Raw genomic sequence first — 26,304 nt, forward strand, 5'->3', positions numbered from 1 at the left:
GAACTTATACACCTGCTGCGTCCTCGCCTGAAAACCCTTTTCTGCTACCATCTGATGCTCAAGTGCGGATTTCACCATTAGTGCTTCCTTTGACATCACAATCCTCCTATGCCTAAACCAAACTTGTCTGCAAAACATGCTTTTCAGTCTCAGCCTCCACCAACTGCTACTCAAATGATACTGTCTCCCTAGCCAATTTGTCCTCGATAGCCACCGGTGTTGCCCTCTCGGCATCCAACTCCTGGGTACGCTGAGCTAAGTCTCACGCTAGTACTGCCTCCAACCTAGTGGTCAGCTCCTCCCGAGCCCTCTCTGCATCTACCAAGGCAACCTCACGTCTAGCCGAGACCTACTCCAAGTTCCTCAAAGCGTTCCATCCCTGCCTGGAGGTAGCCACAACCCGCTGGCACAAAGGCTAGGAGACACCTCAAATCCTCCATCACACTCCCCAAAGGCTAATAACCGAACTGAATAACTCCCTGGTGTCATACAACTGCGCGGACCTGCATTGCCTTCCGTCAAACTCTGTTTGTTCCCAACCTCCAAATCCGTCTCCCTCTATAGCTTATGGCTTCCCCGCCAATGCTTAGCTGCAGGCTTCTTTCTCACAGTACGGACAACCACAACACTTACCGTGACATCTCTAATGCCCTTCGCCCAACTCCAACAAGTGTACTGTATCTCAAAAATAAACTGGGGGTCTGGGGGCAGTGCCCCCAACGGGGTCGAGGGGCAACGCCCCTCGCGGGGTCTGGGGGCAGCACCAACACCAATTTACAACCCTCAGAACCATATGAAATTCCATGGCGCACATCATTTATGTGATATTTTAAGATGCAAAAACCCTTCTTCTCCACTCTAAATTTCCAGTGTCCTAGCTCTAGACTCCATCGAATGATTTTAAATCTGGTCGTCATTTTGTTTTTGTTTTTTTTTCTTGTTTTCCACTGTAATGTCCCCGATGGCACCCTGGCCCTACAACCTCTCCCCGTACGGTCAACAACAGCACTGACACCTCCAATCGTATGGCCACCTTCCCGTGCGGTCAACACCCCTCCACCGTACGGCTGTGTTTGTTTGTGCGGTGCTGCGTTTATGGTTGCGTTGTTGTGCGCGCATCTCTCCTTTTTTTCTCTTCGGTGGTTCCACCGTTTGGTGGTTCCGTCGTCGGTGGTCCCACCGTTTGGTGGCTCCACTGCCGGTGGTCCACCGTACGGTGGCCCCCACCATCGTGCGCCTTCTTTTTCTTTTCTTTTTTTTTCTAGTCGTACGGCCGTACTGTGTTTTTTTTGTACAGTCGTCGTACGGACCGCAAGGTTTTTTATATATATTTTTTCCCCGGCCGTATGGACCGGTACGGCCGTACATTTTTTTTGTTTTTTTTTCCCCAATTTAGTTGTCTAGAGAGTCGTCGGCTCGGGTCCCCTGTCTCTGGGATCGCCCTTCATCCTTCTCGAGTGTCCTTCCGGCCTCTCGGGTCCCCTACGTGCTTTGCGTGGTAGAGTTTCAATTTGGATCCGTTGGTGGCAAGTCTATTTTCAATGGCCATCTGAAGACCTGGAACCACAAATTCTACAGGGACCACGATCTCCTTCCCGTACATAAGAAGAAGAATAATAAAGATTTTGAAAGCTGCAGCCTTCCACACAAGGTTCCAATCGTTGCCGACACAATTGATCTTCGAATTATCTACGTCACCAAGGTTTGGGGCGTCTCCCATCCAATATTCTATGTATTCTGGTAGGTACACCTCCTTTGTTACTTGCTCTGGTTCCTCTACTTCGAGCCTGTAGCTCTGGAACATTTCATAATCCTCCATCTGCCAATGGAAGAGCCCGTTCAACGACCCTATCTCATCCTCAGAGCACTCTCCTAGTTTGAGAATCCCTTCGTCATTGGGCTCCCTCCAGCCTCGTCCTTCGTTCCTCAGGTTGCCTTCTCCTTCACCCTCCGATTTCGAAGATGATGCCAGTTCCTCACTATCTAACTGTGTCCCGAGGTCTATGATAAACTTCCTTCCTCCATTCTTCGTAGACAGAGTGTTCTTCTTCCAGTTGTGGGTGGCCTTGGTTGCCACCAGCCACCCTCTCCCTAAGATCGCATCATACCCTTTTTTCTTTAGTGGGATTACCACGAAGTCCAGTATGAAGGGTTGCGTCCCAATGGTAACTTGTTGGCCCATTAGTGTCCCGATGGGTTTGATTCCATGCTGATCTACTCCGAGCAGATTGAATGTAGATGGCCACAGCGTCGACTTCTCCAGCTTCCGCCAGGTTTCTTCTAGAAGAATATTCACTCCTGATCCACCATCGACGATGGTATCGGTTAGAATGGTGCCAAGGATACCCATCTCCACAATGGTTGGGTTCCTTCCAGTGTTAACTGCCAGCAGCATGGGGTCTATTGCAGACCCCCCAGGAACATCTGTGCGGTGGTTGGTATTGGTGCGTGGTTGGGAGAGATTATTCAGCAACGCCGTTCGTAATTGAGGCATCGTCTGGAGGAGGTCGTGTACCTTCACAGGCACCTCCAGTTTTAATTTTAAAATTTGATTTAGTATAGCATCCTCCACCTCCAGTCGGCTGGAAGTACTTGCCGTACCCTTCGCCTTTGCCCTTTCTCATATCTCTTTCTCAATTTCTTCCCGTGCTTCCCATGCCCTTCGCTTCTCCATCTTCGGGTCTGGGCACATTGCGTGTCTGGCTTGGGCGCGGGTTACAGCCAGCACTTCCTCTTCTTTCGTTTCCTCAACATTGAGCAAGTTGATGTCGGACTTCGGGCAGGTGGCGTCTTCGTGGTCTCCCGGCCCGCACCATTTGCACAAATATTGTGTGGCCTCTCCCTTCAGGCAGTCTCAGGCAAAGTGCCCCCACTGGCTACACACTCTGCATTGTACCATCGATCGACCTTTGGAGTCGTATTGGATCCGGCTCCTTGTGTTGTTATTGTTGTTTCGTCCTCCCCACCGGTTATCTCGGTAGCCTCTCGAGGTTGCATTGTTGTTTGCCTAGGAGTTGTCGGTACAGCCCGATGTAGTTGGTTGGTCCTGCATAAGCAATACTTGTTGGCTTCGTGTTTTTAGGTTGTATGGGCACTCCTTGGTGGAGTGTCCCATCACTTGGCAAATCTCACAGAATGCCTTCTTCTGGCAAGTACCCTTTGTATGCCCCTCCTCTTTGCACTCAGTGCACCATATGTCCGCTTCAGTCCGACTGATGCTTCTCATTGTTTTGAACTCCCTCCTCATTCGCTCCATGTCTTTCTGGAGCGCTTGCACCCATTTACCAGCCTCGCTATCACTGCTGCTTTCCTGTGACGAGTAATCCTCCTCAGACGAGCTATCCTTCTTCTTTTTCTTCGATATCTTGGTCTCGCTCTCGAGATCCATCGCTCTATTGTATGCGTCTTAGTACGATGTAGGTGGAACGATTTTCATCTTCTTTCGGAGGGAATGCTTTAGTCCCTCCACGAACCATCGCTTTTTCAACCCATCTGCTGGTTGACTCTCCATTTTTCCCAATAGTTCCTTCAGCTGCCGACTATAGGCTCGGACAGTCTCGTTCTTGTTCTGCTTCGTTCCATAGATCTCGGCGACTATTTCGTTGTCATCTCTCAGGAGGCGGAACTCTATCCCAAACTCCTCCTTCAAGTCGGGCCATGTGCCGACTTTGGCCTTGTCGACATCTGAGTACCAGTCTATGGCCACTCCTCTCAAGGTTGATGGGAATTGTGTTACCCATTCGTCTTGGTCGGTAACACCGTTCGCTGACCATATGGTTTCGCACGTTCGACAATGGCGAACGGGATCTTCCTTCCCATCGCCATTGAACTTCGGCAGTTTCTGTTTACTCCCCATCAATGGGGGTCGTCTTCCTAGAGGTGGCTGTGGCTGTGTCTGTGCCCCTGTGCCACTCCCTTCGGTCCCTCCGGTGCCGGTGGTGTGTCCTGCGTGGGTGACTGGAGGTACGATGTTTTGCCTGCCGAGTGTGGCACCTACCGTATGGTTATCCTCCCCTTCGTTGTCACCCGCACCCACTCCTGGCTCCCTTTGGTGATCCTCACTTTGTGGTGTAAGGGATAAGTTTCTGAACCGATCCCGGGTCTCTTCAACTAGATCTCTCTTTAACCTTGTTTCCTCCAGAAACTCTTCGTGGCTCCGCACCCTACGGTGTTCTAGCGACGCGTAGAAATTTCCGTCGGCTTCTGCATCCTTCGTGACACCTCCTTGGTTCCCCTCGGGCCACCCTTCGGCAAGTTGCCTCAGCCTCCGTCTACGTTCTACTTGCTACTCCAGAATCAAGGCCCTTTGCACAGCCTCCCACTCGTCCGTTTCTGCTTTTTTATTTCTATCTTTATTTAATACATTGGGCATAAATCACTTCCGTACATAGCAAGCACATGCCATGTACACAAAAAAAAAAAAATTTATTATTTTTCCTTTCGGCCACAATTTATCTCAACATTGTGTCAGGATTATTACAGGGTTCAATTTCCCCTTCGCCTCTTGCCATCACGCTCTGCGTCCCACGATGATTGTTCCGTTTGCGTGTCGTCGGCCTCTGGGCTAATCTCACCGACGGGTAGGCCCATCGTGTCTGTGCGCCATCCACGTTTTCCGTTCCAGATTACGTCAAGGCAACGGCGCCAAATGTTTGCCCTCTCGGGTGAATAACTTAAAACATAAAGCACGTAATGCAGAATAATAACGCCATAGATATCAGACAAGTATAAGAGATGTTATTCCATTCATAATTGTCTTTCTGTCACAAGTTACATTCGGAAGTACATAAAGATACCGAGGGGGTGCGAGCGCCAACCGTCGCACCGCAACGACCACCCCTCGGTTGCCAACTAACCAAAACAATTACACATAATTAACTAGTCTCATGTTTGTGTACAATAATGCCGCTAACAGTTGTACTACAAGAGGATAATTCAAAGGTAATGGTTGTTTTATCAAATTTTGTTGAGGCTGATTTCAATGTAAGAGGACTGGTAAAGAGGAGTGAGGGAACAAAAATGGTGAAGTGCAGGTCACAAGTGACAAAACCACAAGCTACTTGGAGTGAAGGAATAGATTGGCAAAAATACACATCCTAAACTAAAAATCATGAGCAAGAGAAAGAAGGGAAGAGGATCAAATAAATGAAAGGAAAAGAAGATGGGAGAAGTAATATGGGTCGAAGCTTCAGAACTATTCAAGCTTGGAGTCCCAATACTAGATGAATATTCATGAGTTCTCACTCATGAAACATTCTTTCTTACCTGAGTTCTTTGATACAGGAGCATCGGGGTGCACAGGCAATCCTACACAACCAAAACAAAATATTTTCTTTAATTTCTAAGTTTTGTTGTAATTTGATTTTTGTCCTACAGGCTTGTAATATTGCTCTCCTCGTGCTCCTCAACATATCAAATTTTAATATAAATTCAAGAAGTCAAAATGGCAATTTATATTGAAGTTATAAAATTGCAATCTTAATGTTTTGTTAACATCAAAGGGAGGTTAAACTCCACACCCAAGCAAGTGGAGGTTCATTGATACCTTTTGTAACTCCCATATTAAAGGTTTTCAATTGCTTCATTTGGTGGAGGAAGATTCCAGGCACCTGAATCTACAATTAATGGAGTTGCATAGTGGAAGGGCAACGGTAGCAAAGAATTCAAAATTCTTGCCAGAAACAAGCAACTGAAAGAAAAGAAGAGTTTCCCATGCCCAGGAAGAGGGGGGAAAGCATTTCTTATTGTTGGAGATTGCGGCAAAAAGCCACACCTAAGTTTGGAGAAAGACAGAGAAGGTGGAGGTGTGGAAAAGAGAGAGGAATAAGAGGGGAAAGGAGCAAAAGAAGGTTTCCACGTCTAACATGAGAAGATACAGAGAAGAGGAGGATGTTTTGCATGTTTCTGTAGCAGATTATTGAATGTTTAAATCTGATTTACAGAAACTGATTTGGCCTTGTAGCTTGTTGCAGAAGTTAGATGTAAAATTGATACATTGTTTTCCTATAGCTTGTTGTTCAGGAAAGTAAACTTTGTTTCGGATTTAAATAAGTTTATTTGCTGCAAATTAGTTTCTCATAAGTGTGTTGAATGGTTTAAAATGTTTCGTATTCAATATTGATTCATCTTGTAATTTTGCAAAGTTGAGAGTTTGTTTATACAACTGCAACAATTGGCGATCCTAGTATCCTCAATTGTTGATCTGCATCACCAGAACACCCTGAATACAATCTTATCACATATCTATATACCACAGATTTTGGTTAACATGTATAACTTGCAAAACCATCTCAGTAAATCTAAAATCCACTTACACATCTAGACAATCACATCAAACATGTCATCTGAACAATGGAATAAGCACAGATCTACAAAACCAACAACTGAAAACAAGAGAACATTGCAACTCGATAGGAAAACCAAGTTGTCCAAGAGCTTAAAACATATGAAATAATATCAGCTCCACAACTCACGAAGAAGTTAGTGGCTTATCTTCCAGTGCTTTCGTGTAACAATGGGCTAGAACCATGAACCCAACATAAGCACTCCAATTTGTAGTCCAAATAGCCAGTGTTTCTCCATGTAACCAGGATGTCAATACCCATCCAACATGAACACCTTTTCACTACACATGACCACAAGGTAAATGAACAAAACTACCAAACAAGAGGATACACATATTATCAAACAAGAGCTCCAGGTCACCAAGTCATAACCAACTCCATGAAGATCCACAATCATGAGCTTCCAATGCCTAACATAGATCACATTGATAATATTCATGGTTTCCAATCTTACAAATCTGCAAAACAAAGTTAATTCACAAAACATTGATTGCAGCCCCATAAGACTTTCAACAACCTTTAATTCCTTCTAACAAATTCCCACAAGCTTGCTATGCTAAGAAATCAAAAAATAGAGGAATACCTAGAACCAATTAACCATCAGCTTTGATACCAAATGTTGGGAAATATATAGGTTCAATACCAAAAATTTTGAATATCAACCTCTATCCAATAAATCGATCAAAGGATGAGAAACAAGGCTTGGACAACTAAAACATGAAAATCTGAAACTTGTATGCAAAGCTGAAGTTTAAGTTGCCTTGATGTGGAAAACCATGATTAGATCCTTCTTTATGATGCCAAAACTCAGCCTATGCATCATACTTCATAATCCTACCTTATGTTAACTGATAACAGAAACAAATAATGAATAACATTAGCATAAGATAGCAACAATGAAAAATAAATCTGCAAATAAGAACATCACATAACACAAAATTTATGTGGAGAAACCTTTGCAGAAAAAAATTCTACCAAGAAGAGAGGTCAAGTATGCATTATCAACAATAAATGTGATTACAATACATTCACTTCCATTCTCCTCTTTGCCTCCAACATAGCAGCACCTATGTACCTATGAACAAACCTCCTTATGCCTCCCACCTGTCCTTTTTCCTGCAATGTAACTCAACATTCAACTATTCCTCATGTCATACATTCTACATCCAAAGAGTTGTATTTATAGAATGGCAAGAGCTCCAAAACCACCAATAAAGGTGTCCAAGGAGACTTTTCATTCCAAACTAAGTTACCAGATTCTTCTACAAAATCCCTGGGTCCCGATTCAATACTCTCCAAATTCTAGTTCGCACAAAATTCTCTGAAAAATTTTCCAAGGTTCGTATTTTGCCCTGTGGATTCGCTAAGGACCTAGGGCGAATTTTGCCAAATTTCAAGCGAATTTTGATTCCGGCGACAGAACCCAGGTCGAATTTGGATGATTTGACACATTTTTAAAAAATTTTGAAAGTTTTCTTTTTGCTTATTTGGTCAACTTGACCCTCCAACCCTAAAATAGGTTGAGATTGCTAGTGATCATGAGGCTAAACCTGAGGCTGAGATTGCTAGTACCACTGTCAGTGACACTTTTTGTGCTTCAAATTTGTCACAGGAGGATGATGATATGTTTGATGACTTTTGATGATATTTGATCAATGATGGCTGATTGTTAATGTTGACATTATTATTTTTGAACTTAAACATTGATATGATGGTGTATTTTTCTATGTTACTTTACTATTACTCTATTAGCATAGTTGACACTTGACAGTGGTGTATTATGAATTTATTTACTGCTGCATATAATATATATATAAGTATTATTTTTTATTTTTATATGTCATCGTACGGAGGAACCCAAACCCAACCCAAACCCAACCCAAAAAATATTGAACGAATTTGTCAGCCCGAATCTCGAACCATAATCCAAATCCGAACCAGGACCGGCAACTTAGATTCCAAACGACCACAACCATTAAGCAATCTGAAAATACTGCAAATCACACCAGGCAAATAACCTAGTTTTGTATTCAGCAAGAATCCATACATTTATTTGGAGTTGTTCACAATCTGGATTGATGCCAGATGGAGGAATATTACTGGCAACAAACAAGGAAGACCAAATAAGCTGAATACAACCCTTCAAGCCAACATACAAACAAGGTGTGGTTGCAAAGGAGGCGTGGAAGCTGCTGCAAATCACGTGCCAGCTGAAATAGACTAGCCGCCCTATTGAAACCCCCAATATGCACACTGAATCTTCAAGACAAGAAGATGTGTCTTCTACCTCTAACAATCTCTGTGCAATCCTGGATAAATCCACTGTCAACTGCTGTTGAGGGCTACGTCCCAGCAAGCCCAGACCTGGGGTTTGCGTCCCAAACCAAAATCACTCTTCCAGAGCAATTCCCAAATTCGCAAGTTTCAAAATGATCAAAGATGCTATCAATTAGGTTTTCATCTCCTTATAACTCCTTTCCCTTTGCAAGTCGAACCCTAAAGAATAATAAAGCTTGCGCTTTATAATTAAAGTGACACTTTCCCAATTATGGCATCAAACTATAGAAAAATATCACTTTATTGCGAATAAATAGCTTCAAGCATCCAAAAAGACTCCAAGAGGTGAGAATCATGTAGCAAAGTTCAAGACCTTTCCAACGAGCTATAACACATAGGCATATCAAACCAAATGAAGCCAAAAACCCCTTATTACTCCGAAATGGCTATATACATAGCCTTATTTTAATTTATTTAATTGCTAACTTAGGAAATATTTAAATATATTAAAATATTTTCATAGATCCAATAATAGCCCAAAATAACCAACCAAACATGAATCTGACTTTGTAACCTATCTGTGACTGATGCCGGACAAGATGGGCCAACTAGCAGTCCCATCCCTAAAATCTAGGGATTCTCCTAGAAACTAGGAGACACACCCAATCTTCCTGAAACCGAAACCATGGTATGGTCCCGTGGAACCTCAAATATGGAAACTGCCACAACCTCCTAAAAAGTAGGGAATCTCCCTAAAATCAAGGAACTGCTCCCAACAGCCCACAAACCGCCTAAAACACAAACTCCGGATATTGAATACCCTGTGTGAGTCTCTATCCACCACTGGCTAACTCACATGTCTCTACTAGACAAACTAAAGAGGGGACATGACAGTCCTCCCCTCTCGGAGATGCTTGCCCACAAGCAACTGTAATGCTGGATGCTGCAAAATAGCCTCTCCCTCCCAAGTGGCGTCCTCTATAGGGAGACCCCTCCAGCGGACCAAGTACTCCCGAATTACCCTACTTCTCAGCCGACATTCCCTCACCTCCATGATCTCCTCAAGAACCAAAGTCAACTTACCTTCCTCATCCAAGGGAGGTAGATCAGGGGATGCTACAATATGTTGCCCCAGTGCCTTTTTCAGACAGGACACGTGGAACACATTATGAATCCAACTGTCAGGTGGTAACTCAATCTCATAGGCAACCTCTCCAACATGCCTGAGTACCCTGTATGGCCTGTAAAACTGAGGCTTGAGCTTCTCAGCCCCACCCCTTTTAAGGGTGCTTTGCCGATAAGGCTGCAGACGTAGGAAAACCATGTCATCCACCTCAAATGCCCTCTCAGTCCTATGTCGATCAGCGTAGATTTTTTGCTAATTCTGTGCATGCTACAAATTCTCCCTAAGAGATCTCATAATATCCTGGTTCTCTTGTAACCAATTCTGCGCCAAAGGAGCCCTGCTGTCACCTACAACCAAATCCACAAAAGATAGTGTATCGTAGCCATAGAGGGCTTTGAAAGGAGTCATACCAATAGACATATGGTGTGTAGTATTATAACAATACTCGCCCAAGTACAACCAACGCACCCATGCCTTCTATTGTCCTGACACATAGTTGCACAAATACCCCTCAACACACTTATTAACTATCTCGATCTGCCCATCTGTCTGGGGGTGGTAGCTAGTGCTGGGTGTCAACTCCGTGCCTACAAGCCTGAAAAGTTCTTGCCAGAAAGAACTCATGAACCTGCTATCCCTGTCACTCACTATGGTCTTGGGGAGACCATGGAGCCTAAAAACCTCTCTGAAAAATAGCTCGGCTATCTAAGATGCTGTGAAATCAACTGCAATCGGAATGAAGTGGGCATACTTAGTTAACCTGTTCACCACGACATAGATACAATCTTTCCCCTGAACCCGAGGAAGACCTATAATGAAATCCATAGAGATCCCTGTCCACTTTTGTTCCGGTATAGGTAAGGGCTGCAACAACCCAGCAGGGAAAGTATGCTCCGACTTATTCTGCTAACAAGTCATACACTCGCGGACATGACGTAGGACATCATCTTTGAGGCCCTTCCAGGAGAATCTCTCCCAAACTGCCCTGTAAGTCTTACCATACCCTGGGTGTCTTGCTATAGGAGTATCATGGTAAGCATGCAAAATTTGTTCCTTCAACTAAGAACCAGGAACAAGATATACTCTGCTTTTGTAGTAGATGGCATCATCAACCACACTGTACTTGTCATCCAGTACGAATCCATCCATGACCTCACAAGCATGCTGATCTTTGGAATACTCAACTAAAAGTTGAGACTTCCAATCTGCTGAAATCTCACTTAATGAGCATAGGGCAGCAAGCGATGGTCTTCTAGAAAGTGCATCAGCAACAGTATTATTCTTTCCTTTAATGAATTTGATGTCAAAATCATAAGCCTGAATCTTGCTTACCCATTTTTGCTGACAATCATTGAGCTCTGTCTGATCAAGGAAATATTTCAGATTGTTGTGGTCAGTTCTTACCACGAATTTGCTGCCAACAAGATACTGTCTGAATTTGGCTAATGCATGCATAATAGCCTACATTTCCTTATCATATGTAGAATACAACCTCTCATTATCTCGCAGCTTCCTACTCTCGTAAACAATGGGATGTCTGTTTTGCATCAAAACCGCCCCTATGCCCACGCCTGAAGCATCACACTCAAGTACAAATGGCTGCGAGAAGTCAGGGAGTGCCAAGACCGGACAAGTGCTCATAACCTCCTTGAGTCTGTCAAAGACCCCTTGTGCCTGTTCTGTCCATCTAAAAGCCCCCTTCTTCGTGAGATCGGTCAAACGTGTTGCTAACTGTGAAAAACCTCTCACGAACCTCTTGTAATAAGCACATAAGCCAAGGAATCCACATAACTCGGTGATATTCCTGGGGGAGGGCCAATCTCGAATTGCCTAAATCTTCTCCTCATCCACTTTCACTCCGTCAACACTGATCACATGCCCCAAATATAAGATCTCTGTAAGTCCAAATTCACATTTGGACAACTTAGCAAATAGAGACTGACTCTCCATAATGCTAAGTACAACCTCAAGGTGCCTAATATGATCCTCCCATGTATGGTTGTAAATCAGTATATCATCAAAAAATACTAGAAACGATTTCCTCAACTGCTTGTTGAAGATATGGTTCATGCATGACTAAAAAGTAGCCGGTGCATTGGTAAGGCCAAAAGGCATCACCAAGAACTCATAATGCCCATAATGACAGCGGAAGGCAATCTTGTGTACGTCCTCAGCTCATACGCGAATCTGATGATAGCCGGAACGAAGATCAATCTTGGAGAAGTAGATGGCTCCATGAAGCTCATCCAACAACTCATCAATGCGTGGAATAGGATATCTGTTCTTGATTGTCTTCTTGTTCAATGCCCTGTAATCTATACACATCCGCAGTGTCCCATCCTTCTTCTTCACAAGCACCACAGAAGAAGCAAAGGGACTAGAGCTAGGGCGAATGAAGCCCATGTCCAACAGCTCATGAATAGTCTTCTCAATCTCATCCTTATATACTCTAGGATGACGATATGGAGTGGTAATTATTGGCTTAGCTTCGTCCTCCATCTCTATCCCATGCTCAAACCCTCTATCCGGAGGTACACAAGGAGGTATGTCACCAAAAACTTTGCCATGCCGGTCCATAATCGACTGAATATCAACATGAAATGCCCTGCCATCCTAAGGTGTAGGTGTCTTGGACTTCACAAAACAACGTGTAGCCCAAATCACATCATCATGTCTGATGATAGACTCCATCTTGCGTGAAGACACCTCTTTAGGCCCACCATCTGAAGCTGCCCTCAAAATGACCTTCTTCCCTCCAGACAGGAACTCTAACTGCATGCGATGGTGATCAATAATATATCTCCCAATACCCTGTAACCACTGCATGCCCAAAATCACATCATAGTTCTCCAAGGGTAGCACATAGAAGTCATCTATCAAGGTATAATCCCCCATCTGAATGCTAAGCTGTGGAATCTATTTAGTACAGCCCAAAACTGCACCATCCGCAACCTTCACTCCAAAACCATCAAACACCTCAGACTGTAACCCACGCCTCTCAACTAACTTCTAATCAATAAAGTTGTGTGTGGCCCCTGTATCTACTACGCTCATGACTCGCTGGCCCTGCACTGTACCTTTCAACCGAAAGACATGAAATCTAGGATAACTGGAAAGGATGGCCATACTCACTTTGGCTGCCGCCAATGGCTCAGGGATGTCTATCTCCAACTGAGGCTGCCCCTGCCTAGTCTCCTTCGTATTGTCCTCAATGTCAGTCTCTGGTATCTCCTCATCCCCAAACTCGGATGTTACCTCAATCAAATGAACCTTGCCCTTGCCCATACAACGGTGCCCAGGCTCCCAAGGCTCTTTGTAGGAGATGCATAGTTTCCTCCTTCTCAGATCATTCCGTGTCTCCTGGTCCATCCTGGGAGGTCTAGCTATCTGTCCATCTCTAAACTGTGAGGTATTGGCCTTCTGTGGAGGCCGTGAGTCCCTAAACGGCTTCTTATCTCTCTGATAAGAAGTAGGAGTGGTATCCAGTCTCAATGTCACATCTATGGCGTCCTTAAGAGTGGCGGGCTTGAAAGCACGTACCCATCCCTTAAGCATGTCCTATAGTCCCTCAATGAATACCATCACACTGCACCTCTGAGGCATATCAGGTACCATAACTGCAATACGCTGGAACTCATTAACATACGCCTCTGCATGCCCAGTCTGTCTCAAATGTGCCAACTCCCTATAATAGAGCTCTGTATCCTTACGATCAAACCTAGAAATGAGGCACTCCGTGAACTCTGCATAGGAGTGGACCATGGCGTGGTCCTGGGTGACCAACCCATGGTGCCACCAGTCATAGGCAACCCCATCTAAATGCAAGACAGCAAACTGAATAGCATCACGCTCAGGCATGGGTCTCAATGATAGATCTATATCCAGCTTGTGCACCCATGCTCGTGCACTCGTACCACTAGTCCCATCAAATGTAGCCAATGTGATCTTCCCAGTAGCTCTACTGAGGTCATAGTTCTACTACTGAGGCCTATAGCCCCGGTCTCCTCTGAACCTAACGGTATCTCTATGCTGTGCACAATATTGAGGAAAAGGAAAAAACATCCCTAACCTCTGGGGGGTAGGGCTCTCCACTCATCTGTAGCCGCCTTGACTGAATCCTGAAATTCCACCTCTGGTAGCTCTACCTATACCGGCTGCTCACCTAGTATAAACCGAGGAAGTAATGGTCTATCCATAACTGGTGTATGATGTCTCTCACGCCTAGGAGAATGATGAGAGCTCCCAGCTGATGTATGAGATCCATGACTATGCTGGCTTCCAGCCACAGATACTGATCTACTCCGTCTGCCTCTGTGTCTATCCACTTCCAACCGATCCAGGGTAACCTGTGTTCTGTTTAAGGTCTGAACAATCCTGGGATGGGTAGTGATGAGGGTCCTCATCAGCTCTCTCTCTTGTCTGTCTTCCTCAACCTGATTTACTCCGGCGCCCACTTGTTCATCTGCCATACTAGGTTCTTGTTCTCTTCCACACTCACGCTCGTACTGAGCTCTTCTGCGGGTATAATATCTGTATATGTCACTTCTTCCCGGATGCATAGAAAAAAGAAAGCTTAACCCCACAGGCTGGCAGACAAATAGCTCTGATACCACTGAAAGATCCCAAATGGATCCTTTTGCTATTGCTGTTGTAAATTCTTAATTAAACATAATATAATTTTGTAATTTTCCGATGAACTTATAGAATAGATAGAAGTTGCAGAAAGGGATTGTTTCTTTTTGGGTTTTGATGTTATAAGTAAAGTGATTGATAAATAGCAACAACTGTGAAATAAAACAGTAAACAATGTTCATATGTAAGAACACTTAAGCAATCTGAAAATACTACAAATCATACCAAGCAAATAACCTCGTTTTGTATTCGGCAAGAATCCATACATTTATTTGGAGTTGTTCTCAATCTGGATTGATGCCAGATGGAGGAATATTACTGGCAACGAACAAGGAAGACCAAATAAGCTAAATACAACCCTTCAAGCCAACATACAAACAAGGCCTGGTTGCAAAGGAGGCGTGGAAGCTGCTGCAAATCACTTGCCAGCTGAAATAGACTAGCCGCCCTATTGAAACCCCCAATATGCACGCTGAATCTTCAAGACAAGAAGATGTGTCTTCTACCTCTGACAATCTTTGTGCAATCCTGGATAAATCGACTGTCAACTCCTACTGAGGGCTACGTCCCAGCAAGCTCAGACTTGGGGTTTGCATCCCAGACCAAAATCACTCTTCCAGTGCAATTCCCAAATTTGCAAGTTTCAAAATGGCCAAAGATGCTATCAATTAGGTTTTCATCTCCTTATAACTCCTTTCCCTTTGCAAGTCGAACCCTAAAGAATTATAAAGCTTGCGCTTTATAATTAAAGTGACACTCTCCCAATTATGGCATCAAACTATAGAAAAATATCACTTTATTGCAAATAAATAGCTTCAAGCATCCAAAAAGACTCCGAGAGGTGAGAATCATGTAGCAAAGTTCAAGACCTTTCCAACGAGCTATAACACATAGGCATATCAAACCAGATGAAGCCAAAAACCCCTTATTACTCTGAAATGGTTATATACATACCCTTATTTTAATTTATTTAATCGCTAACTTAAGAAATATTTAAATATATTAAAATATTTCCATAGATCCAATAATAGCCCAAAATAACCAACCAAACATAAATCTGACTTTGTCGCTTGTATGTGACTGATGCCGGACAAGATGGGCCAACTGGCAGTCCCATCCCTAAAATCTAGGGATGCGCCTAGAAACTAGGAAACACACCCAATCTTCCTGAAACCGAAACCATGGTATGGTCCCGTGGAACCTCAAATATGGAAACTGCCACAACCTCCTAAAAAGTATGGAATCTCCCTAAAATCAAGGAACTGCTCCCAACAGCCCACAAACGGCCTGAAACACCAACTCCGGATATTGAATACCCTGTGTGAGTCTCTATCCACCACTACCAGCCTAGGAGACCCCCATAATAGGCTAACTCACATGTCTCTACTAGACAAACTAAAGAGGGGACATGACAGGCACCCAATCTTGCAAGATAAACATTACATTAAATGTAATAAATGACGGAATACCAAGAGCCACCTATTACCTCTTCTAAGCCCCCACTTGGAGAAGCCCAAAGGTCACTCATTTGTCCACTTCCTAAGTTATTAATTATCCCATTCTAGATATCCGCGTGTAGAAAACAATATTAAATGTGTCCATAACCCACCTTATGAATGTATTGCAAACATTAATGACAATAAATATTACAAATATAATTTCTCAATACACCATAAGTGCCTTAGAACACTTTCCAAGGATGTTGGAACCATGTCATAGGATTGAAAACGTAGATGGCACCTTAATCCTAACAAAAAAATTGTGAAATTGATTTGTTCAGCTAAAGCATGCAACCATCTACAACATCTCTCTCTTTTCACTACGGGATCTCAAACAACCATCTATTGGCAAACAAGATTCCCAAACTAGGACAATCTTGCATAATAGTCTATTCGAAGAGAAACACAAGATTTGGTATCCACATCATTAAAAAAACTAATGCTATCAACAAAAAAGTTCGACGAAACCAAAAAGGAAAAGGGAAAGGAGAGAGAATTTAACTGAGGCAAGATAAACATCTCTACAATTTTTAAAAATATTTTCCCAAGGTCTTGCTAGACACACCCATGGTACTGCCTGGGTAGAACCCTGGCCATACCCAAGGATGAACCTGAATTGTACCAGTACACATACCCAAGCTAAAACTACAATACCCAATAACAGATTGTTATTATTATTTTTTAATTTATTAATTTTTAAATATCATTATATTATATTTGTATATTATAATATTATATTATATATATTTATATATATTATATAAATATTACTAATTAATAATTTATTATATTATATATACATATTTTTTAATGGACAAACGTGAAATGAACCGAATCAAAACTTTTTGCCAAATCCAAGAACCGAAACTGCAAACCCCAGCCAAGATCTAAATCAAAACTAGTAACATAGCCCAAGACTAAAATTACCATCAACTAGTAACCTATAAATTATCAACTGTTAGCAAACAATGTCAAACAATAAATCTGAAACAAATGTTTCAGAAAAGATAGTGTAATTAAGCAGGAAAGTATAGAAACATCACCCAAAATAAAAGAAAATCAGGTAAGACAATCCTATGAATAGTATTTTAGTCATATTGTAAAACAAAATTCAAGGAATTACATTGTATACTGGACCATTTTGGTTTGCAAAACAAGGAAAACAATGTACTCCGCCACAAGAGTAAACATGTTATTAGATCTAAAGTCAAAACCCAAAGAAGTAAAATTATATGGTAAGGTTCTCGCATATGTAAACAATACCTTCCTTTGAAACTAATACAACACTAATTAGTTAGAAAGTATTTTGAATAGAGCGGGCGCGCAAAGGAAAGGTTAGGGCTTCGGGTGGAGATGCAGATGTTGGGGAAGATGGAGATCCAAACGATGACGATGATTTTGTTTGGCTTCTTCTTGCTTTTGTGGGCTCTGCTCTTTCTTTAGCATTTGCTTTTGGTGGTGGCCTTCTGTTCACGAACTGGGTTGTGGTGCAGACGAGGGTTTTCACCCTTGTTTTTTAGGAAAGGTGGATGTAGCTTCGTGACTTTGGGTGGCATTTTGGGGGCTACCAGTACTGCTTCCTTGCCTTGATCGATGGGTATTGTGCCTTTGATTCCTTGCTTGGCCATTTCTTCGGGGAGGGTTATGTGCCTTTTGCCCTCAGCTTCTCTTCGGTTTCCATGGGGTTGGTCTTTTGCTTGTTTTGAGATCCTTGTGCTTCTCTGATTCTATTTTCCTCATGTGGGGTTTTGTTGTAGCTCTAGCTCTTTTATTATTGTTTATGTTTGAGATCTTGCTGATGGGTTTGGTTCTCCTCTCATCTTTTCTCCTTCTCTACCTATTCTATTGAGGTGAATGGCACTTCTTTCGAGGTGAAGAGTGGTTGGTTGGGTGAAGATGGATGGAGTTTTTTGGGGGCTTTTGCTGCCCTGTTTATTGAGGTTGGTTGCTATACTGCCTTCATCACCATGCTTTTGTTTCTCTCACTTTTCTCCTAAGGAGGTGGAGACTCTGATGGAGCTCACTCGCTTGGTGTATGACTAGTTTTTGCTTCATTACCTTTTAAGGTTTTGGGAGCCTTTCTAAAACCCAGTAATCCAGCAAACTAGTGTTGTATTGATCTTTTGTCTCTGGATCTAGTGGGCTTGATTGGTATTTGGTGGTTTCAAATGGTGGTTCGTTTCTCTTCAATTCCTATTGAGGTGGAGAGGAGTTGTGCTGGATGGGAGCTGACTATTAGCTGGATTGTCTTTGTTGGTTTCAACTTGATGGTTTTGGGTACCAAATCAAAACCCAATTTGAAGGTTTGGAGAGTCTTTCAAAACCCCCTGGTTCCAGATTGTTCCTTTAAGCTTATCTTCAAGATTCTGGTCGGTATGGTTTAGGGATCCTTGCTAAAAGCAAATGTTCAAGTTATGGGTGCTTGGAAAAACCCTTGGTACTTGTTGCAAGTTAAGGGAGCCTTGTTAAAACCCTTGGATTTCCTCGTATTGACATCTTTTGGTGTTGTTTGAGTCTTTTTTTAGCTGGCTATTCAATGATTATACTTTGATGTTAGGCTGAAGTTGGGCTGATGGCCATCTTTGTTGTATCTTTTGGCAGCGTTCTTCTTTGAGTTCTGGATGGATCCCCAAAAAAATCTGAGGGTTTCAGGTCCCTTCAAAACTTGTTGCAAGGGGTTTCGGGTCCCCTCAAAACTTGTTTGATCCTTAATCAAAAACACTAATTAGTAAGAAATTAGCCAGTAATTATCTATGCATCATAACCATAAGAGAAAAAATATATATTTTTCCTAGACTAGCATGTAAAGTACCATAAAATTTCCACCATGCTGATAACAAAATAAAGCATGACAATCTTGACATAATTTAAGCTTTACACAAACAGGCATGTTCCTAGAGAATTTTCAGAAGATTGCAACACTGATATTCTGATTATTTTTTGTGCTCTCAAACCCAAATCTTCCATCCCGGCTTTTAGAATCTTGTCATCACACTTGCCAGCACTTGCATGCTTATTATTCATGTCTTATTTCAATAGCTGCTTGCAAAATTTTGCCATGGTCTCTGTTTTCAAATAAAGAAATAGCTCCAGCAGTTGGAACAGATTTCCCTATATTAACATTTCCATTAAATTGGTATTGCCATTGTATTCTGAAATTGAGCTATCTCATGATGGTTTATTGACAAGTGACATAATCCACATAGACTGTGAACAAGAGATGTTTTTACAATGAATAAATGGCACAGTTCCTGACCATCTAGAGTTCACAGATAGTGCTTATTAACTTTTTTGGCATGGCACAAGCAGTCTTTGATACATTTTACTCCTCTCTTCAGCCCAAAAAAAAAGCTCAGAAGTTCAGAACTTAAAAGGCAAAATAAAATTTCATAAATTTTCTCCTCCAATTATCATCTATAGATGATCCATTTTTCCAACAGTACTATCAACTATCAAGTCATATTTATTTTCAATAAAACAAAGGAATATAATCAATGAACATGTTGAGTATCTTTCTCATGGGCTGTTTGGCAATTATCAATTCCTTTGGAATGTTAACACATACATTTATTTATTTGACATTTTTTTTAAGGTGGAAAGGGTAAAAACCTGTTGAATATTCACTTTTCGTGCCCCTCCTCCCTGTGTCAATTGGCCAAGAACACGGCTAAGATGAGGAACAACTTCAGCTGTTTTCACAGGGTCCACAAGTTCAGGTGGTACAAATCCCAACCTTACTAGATCATTTGCAACTTTCCCATAGTCAGAGTTGACTAGATGAGACATATATTCTATAAATGTATAACGCTGCTCCTGCGTAACCTGCATCAAAAGAAACTACATTTAATTTTATTCCCCAAAGCTTGCGTAGAAGATTGAAGATGACAGTGCATTTCTTTATCAAACAATACCAAGAAATCAATTTCATTGTTAGATTTTAACATGGTTATTCAAGACTAGACAAATAAATAACAACGATGCCTTTTGATTCATGACACCAATAACCATTTTTCTGTGTTAAAGTTAAAAAGTAGAAATTTCATAAACCAGAAGAATGAACACCAGATTGTACCTCTGTCATCAGCCCATAATCCAAGACACAAAGACAACCATCTGTAGTTCTCAACAAATTTCCTGGATGAGGATCAGCATGTAAAAAACCACTCTCTAGAAGCTGTACCAAGTAGCAGTTTAGAGCTGTATTAACAAGAAGCAGTAAGTCAGCTTCGCTGCTCTCAGACAACTTCTCACCTTCAATCCACTGAGTTATTAGTACCTGTTCCATTTAATCAACAGATTAGATATCTCAGACCCACTGAATAGGACAAAGGAAATGACCATACACATAATGAATTAAGCTTAGTTCAGATATAGTTACATAGGTAGTGAAAATAGGTCATGACATTAATGGTGAATAATCATACTAATCTATAACACAAGCTCCTAGTCCAGAAACTATGTTTTCCAGCAAACAGAGACTTGCAAAGGTTTCCACTTGTGTGTGGTATCAGATATGTGTTATGACCATCTCATGCGTGTTCAATTTATCTATCATTGCCATTGATCCTGCAAGTATGAGAACTCAAGAGCACTGAAACCATAATCTATTGTCCACATTCCTTGCCTTTATCCTGTAGATTGTTCGATTCTACGTTCAAATAACATTTACATTGACATTTCTATAGTTTTGGCAGGTGAAAAAACAGAGACCTGGTGTAACATCAACAGTAATCCCCACAATGGTAATGAAGTAGGGCAGGGTAATATTACCAGAGTATATCTGAAATGATAGATGAAGGCAGATAGTAAATACTGAAATAAGAAAGCAAAGCCACTTTCAGGAGGAAATCTTCAAATATAATAAATGAAAAGATTAAATCCAAAATAATAATTGCCAATGAAGATCTGCTCTCTATTTATATGGGAAAAATTAAGTTAAAACAAACAATAGAACTCTCATTAAGCTAAGTAGTAAAAAAGAGAAACCCTAAGGTACTCCTAGAAGACTACCCAAATAGTCCTCATGTTAGTTAATCAATAATATGATCATCTATAATAACATGTGTAGGGGTAGGTACATAATAATAAAACTATATAAATGATAGTGTAACTGCTTCTTCCAATCAATACCTACTCTTACCCCCGCATTCACTGCTTTACACCACAATTTATTTCCAAAAACCCACATAATGTCGTTGTTTACAAAAATTGCATATTTTACAAGCTTATACTTATGATTACTTATTCGCATTATTAGTTACACATTTAGTACATGTTGGTTGAAAATTTTGTACACCTGGGGAAATATACAAAATTGTGGCTTCAACCACAGTGTGTGAGTAAAACTCCCCTAATTAAGGGAAGGCTCCCCCTATCTATATCTAATCTAAAACTAAGTAGGATGAAACAACAATCTTTCTTCTTTCTTCAAGAAAGCCAATAACCTTTTCTCTTCATAGAAAAGTGATAGCAAGTTAACTTAAAACAGTAAATACAGAAATAAGACTTTTTTGTAGGATTTTTGGAACATAAAGGGAAGCAAAGTTTCCATGAAGGCACAAAGACCTCTGCCACTTCCCCGAGATGGGAAAACAAAAAGAAAGTTCAAAGTCTTCAACTATCTATTCTCCTATCAACTATTTTAGATGATTTTCTGCTAACTAAGCACAATATGTAGCAGCTCAAAGTCTAACTACATGATGCACTTCACCTTACATGCACAAGTCTTAAAAATAGAAGCAGCACAAAGTCTACAAGCTATCTTCTCACTTTAGCTTTCCACACTAGTTTCAGATATGATAAGCAGCTTAAAGTCTACAAGACCAAAACTGAAAACCAAACATATAACTCTAAATACAATTAGCAGCTCAAAGTCTACAAGATTGAATTTAAATCTCACTTTCACAATAGAACAAAACTCACAATCAACTCCAAAAAATGTCGTCACATAACAACTTGAATTGGCACAAAGTCTCAACACAACTTGTCTCTTTTATTGAAAGCCATCTGATTCACATCTAAGCTCAAAGTCTTAGAGTGCACATACAAACTGGCAGAATTTTGTTGCATTGCCAAAAGATAAAAATTACAATAGAACCCGTCAAGTATTTATAGGAGAGGAGTCATGAGAAAAAGGTGGGAGTATTCCAACTAACTTGAGAAATTCTCTCAACTACCAAGACTTATTCAACAACTAACTATGACTTATTCCAACTACAGTCCTAATTGAACTCAACTTGTAGTTGCTTTACATGTAATTACAAAAGTGCAAGTGATGAGTTAACTTGCAATTACAAAGTTATTTTTTTACATGTAACTTGTCAAAACAAAATTACAAATGCATAACTAAAACTATTCCATGTGTCTAAAGACACGACTCTAACTGCATCATCTTTTGTCTATAATAATCTTCATGTCGCTTCAAGATGCTAGAACTTGAAGTATTCTGGATTGATAAAGACATATTGAACCGGAACGGAAACTTGCATCCTTATCTTCTTGCTTGGGGTAGTACAAGTTTTTCAAGAGAGAAAGAGCTGCCTTCCTCTTTTCATGTCATGACCATCTTTGTCTTGAAAGCATTCTATGCTCTCAACCATATATTGTTATTGTATCTCTTCATTGTATCATCCTCCAATCTTGAAATCTACTTGCAAAATAAGGCCCATGCCTTAATCCATTGATTTGGTAGATCGTGTGTGCAAACCGAACTAACAAGGGAAGGGATAAATTGATGCAAAATTGGGCTCACAAGTGAATTTCGGGTTTTGGAAGTTGCATTACATGTGTGGGAAAAAACAAGAGCATTAACTTGCAATTGTGGAGAACAAACATGCAACTTCATATGTGTATTGGGTAACTACAAGTTTGCACTTGTAATTGGACCTTTAAAACTCATTTTCAAGAGTTTTTTTAGTGCATTTTGGACCAATTTCGAGTTCTGGATGGTTGACTGCAGGTAGACTTTAAAAGGGAAAAATGAATGGAGGTGTCAAATGAGTGGATGAAATGGTGGGAATGAAGCTTGTGAAAATGGAAAGATTTTGGGAAGATCATCTTTACGAAAATAAGAAGAACTTTCAACATATAATCCGGTTTTAAAAATCCGATTTTGAAAGAATGGGTATTTTTTCAACTCAGAAACAAAGGGAAGATCAATTATTTTCATCCTACTTGTAATCGGGATTTAAAATCCCGAATGCAAATAAAGAGGGAAAATGGGGAAGATCAATGCAATGTAAAAATTGCTTTGCCAAGGGGGAAAACCTCTCTCACAAAACCGATTTTAGGCAAGAACTAAACAAAACAAATTTACAAATTGATCAAGGAAACCAAAACAAACTAAAACAAGAAAAAGAGAAGAGAACATACCTTGATCAATCAAAACGACCTCCCAAGAATAAGAAACAATCTTTGAAAGAAGAGAGAAAATCTCTTAAATAGACAACAAACCACACTCCAAACCCTAGCCACGTTTTTGAAAACAAAATGTCATATGTATCAAAATGCCCATTAAAAGCATGAAGAATCGGTCAAGTAAAGCACTCAATCTCCACGCCTAGGCAAGACAAGCCAAAACAATTTAGGGAAGACAAGATTCGTGGCACTTGAATGAGGCAAATCGTGGCATTTTTCAAAAACGTTTTTGCTGTTAACACGCCATAAAAACAGCAATAATGTCTTCCAAATGGCATGAAGAGAGTTGGAAAATGCATGAAAATAGCAAGGAATACAAAACGCCTTCCTCCTCCTAAGATTTCTCCACAAAAATCGGTGGAAATCTTCAACAAAATCCTCCAATATTGCTGGTCGGATTTTTCAAGAAGAATGACAAGTTTAAAATTGCAAAGAGCACATGAAATCGGGTTTCTAAAACCCATTTGCAAGTTTAAAAATGTCACTTTTTCATGCATAAGGCAAAATCGGGTTTCTTTACAACATGAAGTGACTTTAAAAAACTTGTAACGGAAGAGAAAAAACCCTACCATAACTTAAAATCACTTAAGTGGAACTTTTTAAAAGAATTACAAGTTTTATTTAAACTTTATAATTTAAAGTTCACTTGTAATATGTCTAAGAAGTTCCTAAAATTACTTAAAAGACAAAAAGCAACAAGGGGGAAATAAAAAGTAAGTTACAAGTTCTATTTTTCATAAAGTGCAATTGTAATTAACTAAAAATTTCCCTACAACACTAAAACAAAGGAAAAACATTAAAACTTGCAACTTAAGGAAAAATTCCCACCTGCAATCAGGGAGAAAAAACCCGAAATTGAAGGAATGACATAGCAAACGGACCCAGAATGCGATGAAATTTGAAACGTGGTTTAAGGATGGACTAAGGATTAGTCCAGTCCAAGGATTAGGCAAAATTCTGCCTAGGTAAGTGTGCCATAGAGTAAAAATTTTAGTTTTTGACAAAAAATTTATGTAATGGTCCATCATTTTAGAAAACAAAAATGAGGACAACAGTACACACTACAAATTAAACGTATCTTTCTCACTTGATGTCACCAGTTCTTCTAAGTTCTCACCATCAAGTAACATATTGATACCATCAACTGAGATCAACAGCCTGGAACCTATCATAGCTTGCTTAGGCTATCATCCCTCAGAATAGAAATATATGCACATGTTTATATATAGTGCATCCTTCTTATTCAAATTGTTATCAATCATTACTGCACCTTCTGCATTGATCTGCACATATTCTGAACAGCCTGTAGGCATTGTGGATGATTTCCATAAACATAATATGATGTCCACTGGCAACCTGTCATATATTCTCTGCTACTATCAAATAATTGTGTGGATAACCTTCATTGGCTACATTAACGTGTTTGGTTTATTTTGCGATAAGTGACTCCATCATTCATACATTTTATAAATATGAAAATTTTAAGACTTCCTTTATGTGGAAAAAGCCAATTTTCAAACAACATAAAAAGAGGTATGCCTTTGTAATGTCCCCTTCTCCATAGTGATTAGTTTGGGTCAGCTGTTAGCCTATTTTGGAGGCCCGTAGGCTAGCCGGGAGCAGAAATTAGGGTTTCCTATTTTCTAGGAGGATTCTTTGGTGTTTTCAGGGGGTGTATGTGGGAGTTTAATAGTTTGAATTTTGGATTCCTTTTGGGTTTTTAGAGAGCTTCAGGATGGTTCGACATGCATCTTCATCGAGTGACTTTTTCTAGACTTGCTATTTTTAGTAAGTGTGACGGCTGCTCAAAATGTGGTTTAAAAAACTTTGGAAACACTTACTATTTTTAGCAGTATGCTATTTTTAGTAAGTACTATGTTTAGCAGGATGTCAGCAGGCCTGTTCAGATGGCTATTTTCGGCAGGTCGGTTTGAGCAGTTGGTCTTCTAGCATTTTTGGTGCTATTCTTGGCAAGGATTCTGCAGCACAACTCAGTGGCTATTTCTTCCAGTATTATTTTGGCAGGACCCTATATTCACTCAGATGACTATTTTTAGCAGTTTAGTTCAGAGCCCCAACACAGTTCAGTTTTGGTGATTTCTAGCACTTCAGTCTCCAGCTCAAATTTGGCAATAATCAATATTTGAGGAGAAAGTATTTTGAATATATTAATACCTTAGGCATGAGGTATTAATATTTGATTATTTTATGGATGGACGACTTAGGAAGGAAGAAAATATTAATTTTATCCTAAGTCTATTTGGGCGAAATTTGCATATGACTTCAAGGAAGTCGTCATGGTGTTAATAATTAAATTATAACTCAAGGTAAATGGGGCGAAGTTCTAAGTATGTTGCCTTAGTAATATTTTTTATTTGGAAGTCATAGTTGGGCGAGGGTGATTTTAAGTGAATGTGAATTGGGCGAACTTGTACAAGGAAATGAAATGAAATGCTAAATGTGGATGAAATGAAATGGCATTTGGTTTGGGTGTATTTGGAGTGCATTTGAATTTGAATTTGGTTAGCAAAAAGTTATAAATAAGTGACTTGGGCTCTCATTCTGGTATCTCATAAAATTTACACCATTATGTTGTCGGATTGATTCCAGACAATCTTTGAGGGTGAATACCTCCTAGGGCTCTTGACAGACTTCGAGTGTGAGACATCACTCCTAACTGTGATTGGATCTTCTAAATGTGTGGTTCGGTTTTAGTGTACATTTTCAGATTTTCAATGTGGTGCGGATTTCAGTGTTGCCGGTTTTCGGTGTGGCTGTAACATGTTTTAGTTCATAACTCTCACTTCGTGTGTCAGAGCATTTTGGGTAGTGGCTCGTTCTCTTCCTATGCCACAGGCGATCAAGTTTGTAAGTTTGTAGAGCTTAATGTTGAGCATTTAATTTTTAAATGCAAATCGTACTTCTTTCCTAGTCATACTATGTTGGGCTACTTGGGAATGCATGCATAAATTCATTTGGGGGTTTTGGGTGCAGTTTGTTGGTTCTAATC

The 26,304-nt window shown here is 40.6% G+C and overlaps 1 protein-coding gene across 1 annotated transcript in view; it reads right to left on the minus strand.

The window, feature by feature from the left end:
- LOC131077798 (uncharacterized) overlaps window positions 1-26,304 on the minus strand; it is a 217,145-nt gene that overhangs the window by 130,084 nt on the left and 60,757 nt on the right. Inside the window, exons 5-6 of the mRNA XM_058015350.2 lie at window positions 19,951-20,154; window positions 19,488-19,700 (exon numbers count right to left, since the gene is read on the minus strand). Coding sequence (XP_057871333.2) covers window positions 19,488-19,700; window positions 19,951-20,154 — 417 coding nt within the window. The remainder of the gene's footprint in view (window positions 1-19,487; window positions 19,701-19,950; window positions 20,155-26,304) is intronic.

Source organism: Cryptomeria japonica, chromosome 10, assembly GCF_030272615.1.
Source record: "Cryptomeria japonica chromosome 10, Sugi_1.0, whole genome shotgun sequence".
NCBI classification, from domain to species: Eukaryota; Viridiplantae; Streptophyta; class Pinopsida; order Cupressales; family Cupressaceae; genus Cryptomeria; species Cryptomeria japonica.